The 13,996-nt window shown below is 37.4% G+C and overlaps 1 protein-coding gene across 1 annotated transcript in view; it reads right to left on the reverse strand.

Moving 5' to 3' along the window:
• The window catches only part of Dscam3 (Down syndrome cell adhesion molecule 3), a 94,007-nt gene that overhangs the window by 41,485 nt on the left and 38,526 nt on the right, over positions 1–13,996 (reverse strand). The window contains 1 exon segment of the mRNA XM_031919994.2: positions 2,885–3,071. Within this exon segment, the coding sequence (XP_031775854.2) occupies positions 2,885–3,071 (187 nt within the window).

The following is a 13,996-nucleotide window of genomic DNA, read 5'->3' on the forward strand; positions in this document are numbered from 1 at the left end:
GCTTGCTCCACTTCGACTACGCTTCCATTTCATTTCCACGTTCGACCGATGCGCTGATCGATACTACTTATTCAACAAAGGGAATTTTTCGACATTCCGATGACCATTCTCCTTTTTATTTACAATCGTTCCAAGATGAAAGTTTACCGTATATATATTATGATTATTTTTCTTTTTTTTTTTTTGTTTTATCAAAATGCAAACGCTTAACAACTCATAGATTGTTTTTGAAAAACAAGTTTCCAAAGTTTAAAAAGTTTCTTACTGATTAAACGAATTCCTATTCAAATTCTGAATTGAGGATTAATAGAATTATAGATACGTGGTAAATAAACAGCCGTGTATTAACAGCCGTTGATCGCATCAATTTACGAGATTCTACGGTAAGATTAACACCCAGTGGCAAACTTTCCACAACGTCATGTATATTCCATCGGAACACTTAACTATACAAATATTCGTTCCGCTCGTAAACTAGCTGTTTCGAGGGTAAATAAACGTTACACGCAAGACAAATTTGTTCGAGCGGATCGAATCACGTCGCGTATTAGATTCTCAGCTTCTCTCTCAGCCAGATAATTTCTTCCTTTCTCTCCTCCTTTTTCCAATCGTTTCTCTCTCGTTCATTCCTTGGAATTTATTCCACCGATTTCTCCTTCCCCTCTTTCCTTCATCGAAAAACAACCTCCTCCTCCTCCTCCTCCTCCTCCTCCTCCTCCTCCTCCTCCTCTTTAATCGATCGACTCTTGTCGAAAGATACAGTCGCCGGGTTTCGCGAAATGAAGAGAAAAGCGCGACGTCTGAATTACTGAGAAAAACCGAGAATCGAGAGCAAAAGGAAACGTTTGACGAGGATGAACGAGAGAGGCTTTGCTTCCGCTTTGAATTCTTCCCCACAGAGCGTTGCGGCTTTCGATACGGAAGTTCGTTTCAAAATGTTCCAATGCTAATGTCTGCTCCGCGTTAGATGTTTTGAATTTGATCGATCGGATATAAAGGATGAGAAAATAAAGGGAGGAGTTTGTTTCTTTGAATAAACCGGAATGATCGGATCCCTCTTGTGCGAGGGGATCTTTCTCCTGAGAGAATTCTTGAGAGCGATTATAATCGGTCGACGAGTCGAAAGTGTCTTCGTTCAACTTGTTCAGTTTTACGAGTTAAACGAGAAATTAAAATTATTTAGTGAGAATATATAATTGAAGAAATTAGACTCGATCAAAAAGCTCGAGAAGAAATCGTGTTTCATTCCGTCCCAATTTTTTTTTCATTCTTTCGCGAGATTATACTCGTTGGTTCAAAAGTTCATTAACGATGCGGGAGAGATCGAAGTAGGGTGAACGAGAGAGGCTTGCAGCCTTCCTGTGGGACGTTCTGCTTGCGGACAAACTTACCAGACGACCATTGGATAAGGAACATTTCAATTACCGGGAGGAAATGGTTTCCCCAGGTGCCACGTTTACGATATTGCCGGACGTGTGGCGTCAAACTTCCAATAATACCAAACCTTTCGTGACCTCCATACCTGCTCTGCAACCTCCCAATAAATTCTCGAAAAATTCTTATTTCAATTCCGGAATGATAACAAGTATAAAATTCTTCTTTCCTCCTCTCTCTCTCTCTCTCTCTCTCTTATTCTTTATCGTAAATTTATCTTCGATTTTATCCGTAATGAAAAAAAAAAAAATCGTCCGAAAATCTCTGAAAAATTCATCTAAATATCCATTCTCCGTTACAAATACGATTTAAAACTCAAAGAAAGAACGTATCGTGCAATCGATTAGCGATCGGTTCCAGTTTTTGGGGTGTATATCTAATTAAGGTATAATTAGCATCGCTTGATAAGGATAATAGAACAATAATCCGATCGAGTAAATCGAACACGTGAAATTTGTTATGGAATCACAATTGATCGAACGCGGGGGAAAAAATTAAAAATCGAAAGAAAGAAATTTAAAAAGATAACGAATTTCGAACCACTACTTTCTTAATCGTATCCCGTATTTTCGATATAAACAAAAGTTAAACGGAGGCGAACGAGAGATGGAAATCGTTCGAGAGACAAGCGGAAGAAGAAGAAGTTGCCATTTAATTATCCCAGCCCCCGATTAATATCAAAAGTTCAACTACGTGATTATGCGTTTCGCGGCAGCCGTATTTTTCAACCCACCACCGCTAAGTCCGCCCCGTTCGAAACTCCTACAATTTACAGCGGCTCGCAACTTCTAAATCCCGCCACGTTAATCCGCTTACCCGCTTTCTATCGCGGCAACCAACTCTTACGAATCGGCGAATTTTCCGGCCGAAAATTCGCCGATCTTACTACTGGATGGCGATACCTCTAACGGTGGAATTTACAGCGAAGCCCATTTTGAAAACCATTTTCTCTCTGCGCGTGTGTTCTTCCTATCTATCCATTTGAGAATGTATTTATTATATATGAATATAAATACGACGGCGGGTAAAGTGATGCACAACGAATATATCATTGATTATTAATTTATTTAATTCGCAAATTTGATATATTGGAAACAAGATGGATCGCGATAATAAATAATGGCCTCGTTTGTTGAAGCAAAGGTGAAATTGTTATTTAGAGATATCATAGAAATGATATTTATTATAAATATGAAAAATTCCTGTATCCAATTATTCTATTAAGATATTTCCATCTGCAAAGATTTATATTTTAAAGCCTGTATTTTAAAATAAAAGTATCATTGTGATATATTTTGTAAATTTTAATGAAAAATTTGGAAAAATTCTTCTTTTCTACCTAAGCAATGAGATATAAATACGTGAAAAGAGGGACACGGATGATCTTTACGCGGTTCAAAAGGATTTAAGACGGGGTTAAAAGTGGTGATGTTTATGTTAATTAACTCACCTTAGCCCGGGAACTGCGGTGACCGATCTCTGATCCGGACTGGTTATCCAGGTGACGTGCGGCGTTGGGCTCCCATGAGCGGAACAGCTTAGCTGGGAGCCTGTGGTATTGGAAAAGACCAGGGTGCTCGGTGGCTCGAGAACGAACACCGGCCCTTGCTGACCGACCACGAGTTCCAGAATGCAGGCTGAGGGGCAGATTAAAGACACAGATAGATATACGTTAATGGAGTTCGTGCGTCGACAAACGATCTAGGATTTCATCATCATCCAATTTTGATTTGACACATCCTCTCTCTATCTCTCCACACCAGTACAAAAGTATCGTGTATTCGTGTATCGGTGGTTAAAAAATGTTAAAACCTTTTTAAATACAAATTTAGGATTTCCTAGCTCAACTTTGATTTATGATATTGTATAAGTCTCGCCTCTCTCTATCTTTCTATAAATATAAAAGTGTATATCGTCTCGCCTCTCTCTTTCCCTCCATAAGTATAAAAATATCGTATAATATCAGTTAAGAAATGCTAGTCTTTTATTTTTCTATATAAATTTAGAATTTCTATTCATCACTTAATCACTCACCGATTTGAGATAGGTGGTTAAAAATGCTGAAATCTTTTTTTAATACAAATTTATGTAAAACACGATGAGAAGAATTCATAAATTTTGCGTTGTAAATAAATATTCGTCGAGTAGAAATTGCGCGAAAAATAAATCGACAATTAAATCTCGTAGGTATTATCATCATAACATACAATATACATACATACATACATACATACACAGTGTAGAATTGTGTGAAATTGCGTGAAAAAAATAATCGAACAAGATTGATCTCGAAAATAACGGGGGAGAAGAATCGATTGATCGTAGTACACGTAGAACGGTTATAACGGAAGAGGAAACGATTCGGCCATAAATCGAGAGGGGTTGCTGGGCTAGCAGGGAAACGGTTTTTAATCCGACGGATTTCGAATTAAATATTTTAGCGGGCCGATGACGCGGTCACTCGGTTCCCGGCCCGTTTAATCTCAGGCTTGGTGTAGTGTCAAATCGATGCGGAATGTAGGTCGAATTCGGCTTACCGGAATTGATTTCTCCGGTTTCTGAATTATCGTCCCTGGTGCGCTTGCACTTGCACACCCACCCCTCCCCACGCGCGTCTATTCTCTATTTCCCTTCGTTTCAAATCTCTATTTTCCCCTACGGATGCTTGAATATCGATGAATTCCGATACATCGAGAGCGAGGAAAGATCGCGATTCTTTTCGATCTAATATCGATCGAGAAGAATATCGAAAATTTGGAGGAAGTCGAAACAATTTTTCTGAAGGATTAATATAAATTGCGTTCTTCCCCCCTTTTTTTTTTTTTTTTAAATGGAACAATTTTATCCGTTCGAATTAAATGTTTCAAGTTTTAGAAAAGAGAAATTGTATTTTGTTTCTATTCTATTCCAGAAAATAGAGATTCGATTTCAACATTTAAATATACGCGATATAATTACGATATTTCTTCAAATTTCTTCCTTGTAATAAATACTATCAACAGCTTCAACTTATGCTTTTATTAATCCTCTATTAAAAATTCTTTTTTTTTTTTTTTCGATGCACAACGTGTTTAGAAAATGGCCAACTCTCTTCCTCGAAGCGAAGGTAAATACGAACCGAAGACAAATTCAGAGAACCAGATTGGCCGATTTCCGCGTGAAAGATCGTTCGATTTTCGCGATGCTCAGCATCGCGCGAGGATTCGAGAACAGGGAACGCGGGGAAGGGGAGGGGAAGGGAGGGGGGGAATAGGGAAAAATACGCAGAGAGCAGCGTTTTTCCAGTGCGCGCGGACAACCGTGAAAACGGTTTTCTCGTCGCGTTTGAGGTAATGGGCCAAGACAAGAAGAACTCCTTCGAAACGAAACGCGTTCGAAAAAAATCGAAAACCGTATTTTCTTGTATCGAATTGAAAAATTGCAACTTTCGCGTGTCGTTACGCGGTTATATTTCTTATTACGAGCATAGAAAAATCGATCATCCTTTGTCCGTGAAAGAGAAAGGCGCAATGGAAAACGGATAGAAGAAAATTTCATTCCATCTTCACGCCGTCCAAAAGAATAGATGTAAATAAGAAAGGAAGCTGCGTTATTTCGATTATTTCAAAGAGGAATAAAATAAATCGCGACGAAAATGGAATTCGATCCTCGTTAATAATCGAAAATTTCGTTCATCTTCACGTCCATTTAAAAAAATAGATGGTAAATAAAAAACCGCGAAAAAACTGCGTTATTTCGATTATTCCAAAGAGGAATAAAATAAGAATCGCGACGAAAGTGGAATTCGATCGATCGATCCTCGTTAATAATCGAAAATTTCGTTATCATCCACCTTCACGCCGTCCAAAAGAATAGATAGATGGTAAATAAGAAACTGCGTTATTTCGATTATTCAAAAGAGGAATAAAATAAAAATCGCGATGAAAATGGAATTCGATCCTCGTTAATAATCGAAAATTTCATTATCGTCCACCTTCCAAAAGAATAGACGGTAAATAAGAAAGGAAATTTTGCGTTATTTCGATTATTCAAAAGAGAAATAAAATAAAAATCGCGATGAAAATGGAATTCGATCGTCGTTAATAATCGAAAATTTCGTTATCGTCCACCTTCGCGCCAAAAATAGACGGTAAATAAGAAAGTTGCGTTATTTCGATTATTCAAAAGAGAAATAAAATGAAAATGGAATTCGATCCTCGTTAATAATCGAAAATTTCGTTATCGTCCACCTTCCAAAAGAGTAGACGGTAAATAAGAAAGGAAATTTTGCGTTATTTCGATTATTCCAAAGAGGAATAAAATAAGAATCGCGTTTGGATCGCGGCGAAGGTGGAAGGGCGATCGATCGATCCTCGTTAATAACGGGCGTCGCGCGAGCGGAAATAATTCATCGGATGAATTATTTGGCCCGGTTTAAAATACGTTTTCACGCCCCGCGTCTCGGCGCGCCGCCACGCCGGATCAAATTTGCATCCCCTAGTTACAACCTACGACGACGCTGCTCCTGTCCAAAAAAATGAAATTCCATTTTCGAATCTTCCCTCTTTCTCGCGGAGATATCTGTGACAGAGGAATTACTGAGATTAAACGATCAAGCCAGGATATTATTGAAAATGTATGGTAACTGTACTCGAATAATTGGAGATAATTATTACGTAATAATTAATAAGTGAGGGAAGCAAATGTAATAATAGGTGGGAGGTTTATTCGAAATTTTAATTTCGTTGACCGATTATCGATGATATAGGCAGAGTTTGACTCGTTGAAAAAAGTAATCAGTTAAAAATTTCGAATAAAGTTAGTTCGAGTAATTGTACTTGTTAACTATTTGTTCGTAGCTATTATAGTTGATCCTCGATTTCACATAATCTTGTTGTTGCAATTACAATTATTTATAATTAATATTACGAAATAATGTTATTCTATGTAACTTCAACTATTAAATTTTTGCCCATCAATGGATATAACCAAGTAGCATGAAAAATAAAGAAAAAAAAAAAAAAAAGAAGTATCACATCGATCGATGATCATTTTTCGAATCAGAAACGACAACGCGTCTTCTTCAAAGAAATGAATCTTGAAAGTGAATCAACCTTTGCGAGCGTATCTTAATCGCACAAATCCGTATGTTTAAATTTATTCGAATCTAACCGCTAATAATTAATTCAAATTAAAAGAAATCGATCCAATCTCCGTATCGATCAAAATCACCATTATTTATCGTTCATCAAAGGGAAAATTTCGTAAGAAAAGAAATTAAAAAGATCACAGACACCACCCTTCTATCTATTCCATAAATAAATTCTTTCTCCAAACATTCACAATTGAATTCCACAAACGCACTTGATCACCATCTCCCCTTCGCAATTCCCAAAATCCCCGGATACATATTCATATCTCTGGAAAGAAACGTTTAATACAACCCTCGAAAGGGGAAATCAAAAGGGAGGGGGGGAAGAAATCGCGGAATAATACGGGAATCGGATCTTTGGATAAACGCATCACAGGAATGGTGGAACGGACGAGAAATCCTTTTCTTAAAAAATCCCCTCGTTTCATCTTATCGATTATTGCTTTTCCACTTGGAGATCGAATTTTTCCATCCCCTCCGAGCGGACGACGATCGATTTGTCGCGCGACAATACGTCCGAGCGGAAGTGGAGGAACCCTCCCTCCGGCGGGGGAGGGTTTCCAAACGAGACCAAGTCTTTCCCTTCCCCTCCCCCCTTCGAATCCTTTATCATAAATTTAATGAAAGGCCGAACCTCGCCCCCCCCTTTTTTTCTTTATTTATGCCGCCATTATTCGGACGAAATCGCGCGTCGATGAATATCGAATAGATTGAATTGAATTAATAAAAACGAAATATAGAAAGGAATGGGAGAGAAAGGGGGTGTATCTGTTTCTTGAATCGAGGAGATCGGTTATCTGGAGATATCTCGAGGTAGTCTTAAACAAGGATCGCGGCTTTTTTCTTTCTTTCTTTTTTCTTTTTTTTGAATGAATTTACGAGCCCCTTCGTTGCGATAATTTTTCTTTTATTCGTTCAATCCGATTTTTCGTTTCGATTTCCATCGTAGATTCGTGCGATTGTAATCGATCGATGGCTCTTCAATGGAGACACAACGAGAAAGGAAGAAAGGAATTTTTTTTTCTTATCGTATGTTTCAACATTATCAATCCTTTGCGCAACTCGAGACGATTTTGCGATATGTGACTTATGGATAACATGATTTTATATTACGTTTCGTAATAAGAGAAATAAAGATCCAAGGGACCTATTTCGCAAACCAATACCGATTATTATTTGGAGATAAGAAAATCTAACGTGAATCACTCGAATTGCCGCATGAAACTTGCAAATTATATCACGTTATATATCGTATAAGTTATATAAATGTTATATACATTTTCACAGCTGAAAATCTGAGGGAAAAAATAATAACGAGACTCGCCTCTCGTTAATAATAGTCTGAAAAATAATTTCTCCTCACCATTCTCCGTCGAATCGATCGATCTTATTTCCCCACCAATTCTCCTCTCGAAAATTACAAATTAACGACGCGGATTGATTTCTAATTAAACGAGATCCACAGCATCGCTTGGAAACACGCCACTGAATCCCAAACGCAAAGGATGCGAACGGGTTTGAATAAGATCAGAAATGGATCTTGGTTGTCGGACAACGGGGTCTCGAGATTATGCATGTGCGAAACTACGGCCGCGTGATGGAGATAGATGAGAGGAGTTGGCAGTAGCAGATGTTCCCGTACGCCGCCACCCAGATTATAATAATGATCAATCTTCGCGCGGCCCTGTTGCCGCACACGTACAGTCCTCTCCATAAGTAATAGAATAAGTATAAATTATTTATCGTCGTGGAAACGATAATTAAATAATTATGGAATTGTTGCGGGTGGGGGGTCGATTCGAAAATCGAGACGAGAGTATTCGTGAAAATTTCTACGACGAATTAAGCGAAAAAGAAAAATATCGGAAGAGCCAAGATAACCGCGTATAACGATAAAAGCATATCGATAAAAAGAAAATTGATTATATTGTATTATATTCTTTGTTATTGAGATATATCCTCTGATGCAAACAAATGTTGTAAAATTTGGCGAAAATCATTTTGTAATAGGAAAGTGTTCGGGATATACTTGTGGACGAGGGTGTACTTCCGAGATATGCGATAAATCATGCAGGAGTGAATTAACCGGTAAAAGAAGCTGGGACAGGATGAAATTGTTTTGTCAACTCTGGTTTTCGGTGCGGAGTTGTACTATCGGGGATAATTATGGTGTTGGTATCGAGATGGTTGCTTGGGAAGGAATTTTGTTTCTGTTGTTCAGAGTTCGAGAAATGAATCTCGTTATTCATGAGATGACGATTTTTAGATTGAAAAAGTAAATAATTAGAAAAGTAGAAATTTTTTGGTTACGAGAGAACGCGTGGAAATTCATTGATATAATTTTTAAAAAGTACAATAGATGTGGGAATTGAGAGTGATAATTACAATTTAACAGTCTTTTTCTAATCGAGTGCTGCCAATTTTTAATTTGTAACGATTGTTCGATCATGGATTGGATGTATACGCGACTGATCATGTACAGATGCAAGCTACTTGTTCGACATTACGCTGGCTTGTATCACTTGTCGGGCTACGTTCGAGCTTCATCACTTGCCCGGTTACACGCAGAGCTGTACTACTTGTACTACAGAGTAAAGATTAAAGGGAAAACATACGAAAAAAATTTTGTTTCGTCTAAAAAGTTACATTATTATCTTGTGATATTGTAAAAAAAAAAAAAAAGGTTTAATTTACGTATAAGTTTCGTTTTTAAAGAGATTGAAGGTAGCATCATATTTGAAAACGTTATTGCATTTATGGAAAAGGATTTTAAACGTGAAAACAATGCAAAATTTACGACACGTAGAAAAATAAAAAATATACCGTTTTTATTCGTATATAGAATCGACAAAAATTATTTTCTTTTTCTTTTAATTGACGATAAAAGTTTAGTATTTTAAAAACTTTTCTAAATCTCAATCTCAAATGGCATTTAATGGCATTTATATTAAAAAAAAAAAACATTTAATAAACAGACTCAAAAGTTTTGAATTTTGTAATAAAATGTTTTCAAAACTTTTGCCAATATGTGTACAAATTTTATGATACATTCCGGTATGAAAATTTTTTATCTGTATTACGTGATGTTAATACAGTTTTTTCAAAATATAATATTTTACGAAATATATCTAAATTCCATTTTTTTTATAATAAAATTTCCATTATTACGATAAATCATTTTTTAAATATTCTTGTTTTATTATCGAATTATATACGAAAATAAAAGCAAAATATTTCGAAAATTTTTATCCACTGTAATTCTCTCGTTGCGGATATAAAATAATAAAAGTTCCATAAACGCAGCTATACTATACTATAAATACACCTATTTTAATATCGAAAATTTAAAATCGAGGAAAAATATTTTGAAAACTTTTATCAGTGTGAAATAATATATAAACTTTATGTTACCATGTTTTGATACGAAAAGTGTAAAAATTACACATTTTCATTTATTCATAAAGGAAATTATCCTTCTTTTTATACACCTGCGTAAAATATTTCACAAAAATTCGACAAAAGTGCGTATCGCATTTTGCACAACGAATTTCCAAATTCATCAAGAAAGATCTAAATTTAATTCGTCTTTCCATTTCGTTAAAGAGAGTTTAAAACAGAATGTTTCAAGAAATTCGTATAAATTGATCTTACGTTATCAAAAATTTCGAAACAAATATAAATTATTTTATAAAAATTCTAACCCCCGTATAATCGAATAAACCATTGCTACGAAAATTTCGCGTCCATCATACGAACATACGTAATAAATAACGTTATAACGTATAATTTCTCGCTGTTTGTATTGAGAGAAAAAAAAGAGAAAGAAAAGAAAAATAATGTATCGTCTACGATGAAAGATACAAAGTGATTCGTGGTTTCTACCATTCTCATTCAAGTACCATCGTTTTATACGTTCATTTTGGCGTGCACACACGTAGCGCAACGGTGTAGCAACAGCGCAGTATAGATTTCGTGCTTCAAATTCTACATGGTGTGAACAAAGCGCGACACGCCGACGTCTACGTTAATTTATATGGCCGCCCCCGTACAATAACTCGATCAATTTATTCATTACGATGAATGCATTATCGCTGATTTATTGACTGGCCTGGCATTGTTTTAAATGCCCGAAAGGCGATCCTTCTAGATGTTTATATACACGCTCCGACAATAATAATAATAATAATAATAATAATTCGACGTTGACACGTAGCAATTGACACGTGGCGAATTAAAAAAGTTTTCGAGTAAATTCTTCCTGTAATTACCTATATTAATATATAATCAATAACTTGATCCACAAATAGTTATATTTCTACGATATCATTGTTACAAAACGTCAAAGGTATCGTTACGATAACCTTCGAGTTTAAAAATATATTATACGAAGAAATCTTTGTTAAAAATTTTCTTTGAAATTTATAAACATCGTCGAATACCACGAATTTTCCTTTTCCCAGAATTTCACGATCCTCGAGAAATCGAAGCAACGAGAACCGCGATTCGAATAATTCGTGTATCCGATTCGGTGTGCGAATCGAACAGCCGGCCGCGTCTTCCAGATAATCTGATCAATAATCCATCTCCATCGGTGGTCGTCGCGCGGACCAATTTCGGCGACCGCGTCGAATAATCGGTTCGCCGCTCGAATTTTCCCCTCCCGTCCCGTTTTCATGATTTACGCGCGTCGACACCGATTCCTCCCAACAATTGTGGATATACGAACGATCGCCCACGCTCTGTCCTTCACTGTGTTTTCTCTTTTCCAACTTTTTACCTCGATCCGTGCTTTAAATACTTTTTGCAAATTTTTGAAAAAGCAACACGATCGAACAAGTAGTAGTAGACTGACGGTTGGAGCCAAGCAAGGCTTGGTTGGAATCAAACAGATACGGAAGAATCACGAGATGCGTGCACATAATTCATCTTCCTTCCCAGCAAGTATCTGCCAGCATTCGTTCCTTTTCCTTCAACGTTATTGGCGGAAGCCAATAAAGCACGAACGAAACGTACGCAGCATTAAACGGCATCGTTCCATCAATCGTGAAAGTCGCGGGAGTCAAAGGGAGCGCGTTGTGTCGATCGATCGACGGGGAGAGGGAAGGGGAAGCTCATTCGCGAAATCTGGCTGAACGGCGCGGCTGTACGTGGCAGCTGTACGTGAATCCGTGAGATCCGACAGTTGCAATTTTACCGCATCTTGTCACCATCCAATCTACAATGCCCACCCCCTTTCCTCCTCCTCGCGCTTTTTCCATCGCGCTTGTTCTCTCCACCTCCCTGCCCTATCCCTCCCCTCCTTCCTATTCTTCGTATCGATATTTGTCCGATATTTGTTCCTCTTCTCCTCCTCGTTTCTTCCCTCCCTTTTAAGGAGAAAAAATAGTTTTCACGAAGGATAATTTTGTCTTGCAATTAATTCTTCTCTGATCGGGGAGAGGATAATTTAATCTCTGACGAACGAATATTTTTGCGATTAAAAAAAAGCAGTTCTTTCCTTTCTATTCTCGTGCAATGTTTTATACCGTCGTTATCGGTTTATTGCGTGTTTCGAATCGTATCTTTGCGCGTGATTCTGTTTTCACTCCTTTTTTTGAACCGCCGAGCGAAGCGACACATCGTCGCTCGAGATCAGTGGAACAAGTGAATCATAGTTTATTTTTCTTCGTTAAATATATTCTCCCCTTACTTCAAATCAACTTTCACAACCTGTATTCCTCCCTCCCTCATGGTTATTACTACGTGTTTTTAATTTAATAATAGTATTCGATGCACATATATAATTAATCAATGCGCAAAATTCCACGACAATTTTTTCTCTTTTCTCACGAAAAAAATGAAATATTTCCACGAATTTCGATCCGAGATCGACGGATCGCCATCGTTTTCGAATCACGCGCGAAACACAGGGAGGGAGAAGGGAAGAGAGGCGAATAACTCATAATTGCCGTCGCACATGTTAAATGACACAAAAAAGGCCCCGTGGGAAACTGCGGACCTCAAGAACGTTTGTTATTGGATTCTGCAATTATCCACCCGGCAATAATCGTTCGCACCGCAACCGATTGGAGGGGGGGTAATTGCTCGACACGTGTGGAAAATGGCCAGGGTTCCGGTTCAATTTTCCGTTTTTAGTAGGCAATTTCGGCGAATTTGAATGGGCGAGAAAGAAAGAAAGAAGGAGGGGAAAAAAAAAAGAAACGAGGGAGAGAGAAAATAACGCATCGTTTCGTTTCGTTCGAATCGGTTGGTATTTTCAAATTTCTTCGATTAGCAGAGGAGAGAACGAACGAGTCCATAAATCGGAATAATAATTTAATGAATCGAATCGTCTCGGGGTAGTTCGAATCGATTTTAACATGTAAAAGTTTTTATTTTAGACTTCTCTTTCTCGTCGAAAAAATTCAAAAAGATTGAATTAACGTCGAATCTATATTTAATATTTTAAATATTGATTATCATCGAATTCCTTGTAATTAAATCTCAAATTTAATTTCTTTTGGATTGAAATTCGATTCGAAATTCAATACACGATTTTTTTCCAAAAAGTAAAATTTATTTATTTACGTTTTTGCGAAAAGTGGTATGTACGTATGTATGGGCGGGCACGTGGCGCACTACTAATCTACGTATGCATGGTGAAAGAGAAATCACGATGTGCGGCATGCCAGCCAAGTGGAATCGCAGTGTGCATGAGCGGACCACCAATGACGAACTTATTCATGCCGTGAAATGTATCATGCATTAACAAGAACCCTGCCGTTATATAAGCCGATGAATTTCAGTTATTTAACCGCGAAGCGGACATTCAAAACAAATTCGTTACTGTTTAAACCGTGATATTACGTTGATAAATACAAAATACCGATATCCCTCCATTTTCAGAACGAGAGAAAAGAAAAAGAAAAGAATATCAAGATTATTTTATAAGAGTATTAAATATCAAAGAAATTCGATCGACAATTTCAGAGAAAATATTTCGCGTTAAAAAAGGGATGAAAATAAGAGGAAGGGGTAAGAAAACTCTCGAATGATTCCCGAAAATACACCGGTCTCTTACTCTTTCGACGACGAGCTGGGACGATATCGACGCGTTGTAAATTGCTTCATGTTTCTGACGCGTCGATAACGTACGAGTGCTCGCATATTTCGTTCCGTGTCATTGTAGCCGGGGCCATCCGAGCCAAGGATGAGGGTGGAAAAAAAAAAAAAAAGAAAAAAAAAGAAGAAAAAACGTATCGACGTATAACTACGTCATACATTTAGAATCCCTCGACACCCCCTGAATTATAACGACGACGTCGAAACGGTTCTGCAACCTTTTTCAACCGTGCTTTTTGCTCCCTTCCATTCCTCCTCTCCTCCTCTCTCGCCTCTATCCTATCCTTTTACGATACTTTCCCCGAATAAGTTCGTGCTACATCTCCATGA

The sequence above is a fragment of the Apis florea genome, unplaced genomic scaffold (genome assembly GCF_048593485.1).
Source record: "Apis florea isolate Af1SG1 unplaced genomic scaffold, ASM4859348v1 contig_3158_pilon, whole genome shotgun sequence".
Classification (NCBI taxonomy): Eukaryota; Metazoa; Arthropoda; class Insecta; order Hymenoptera; family Apidae; genus Apis; species Apis florea.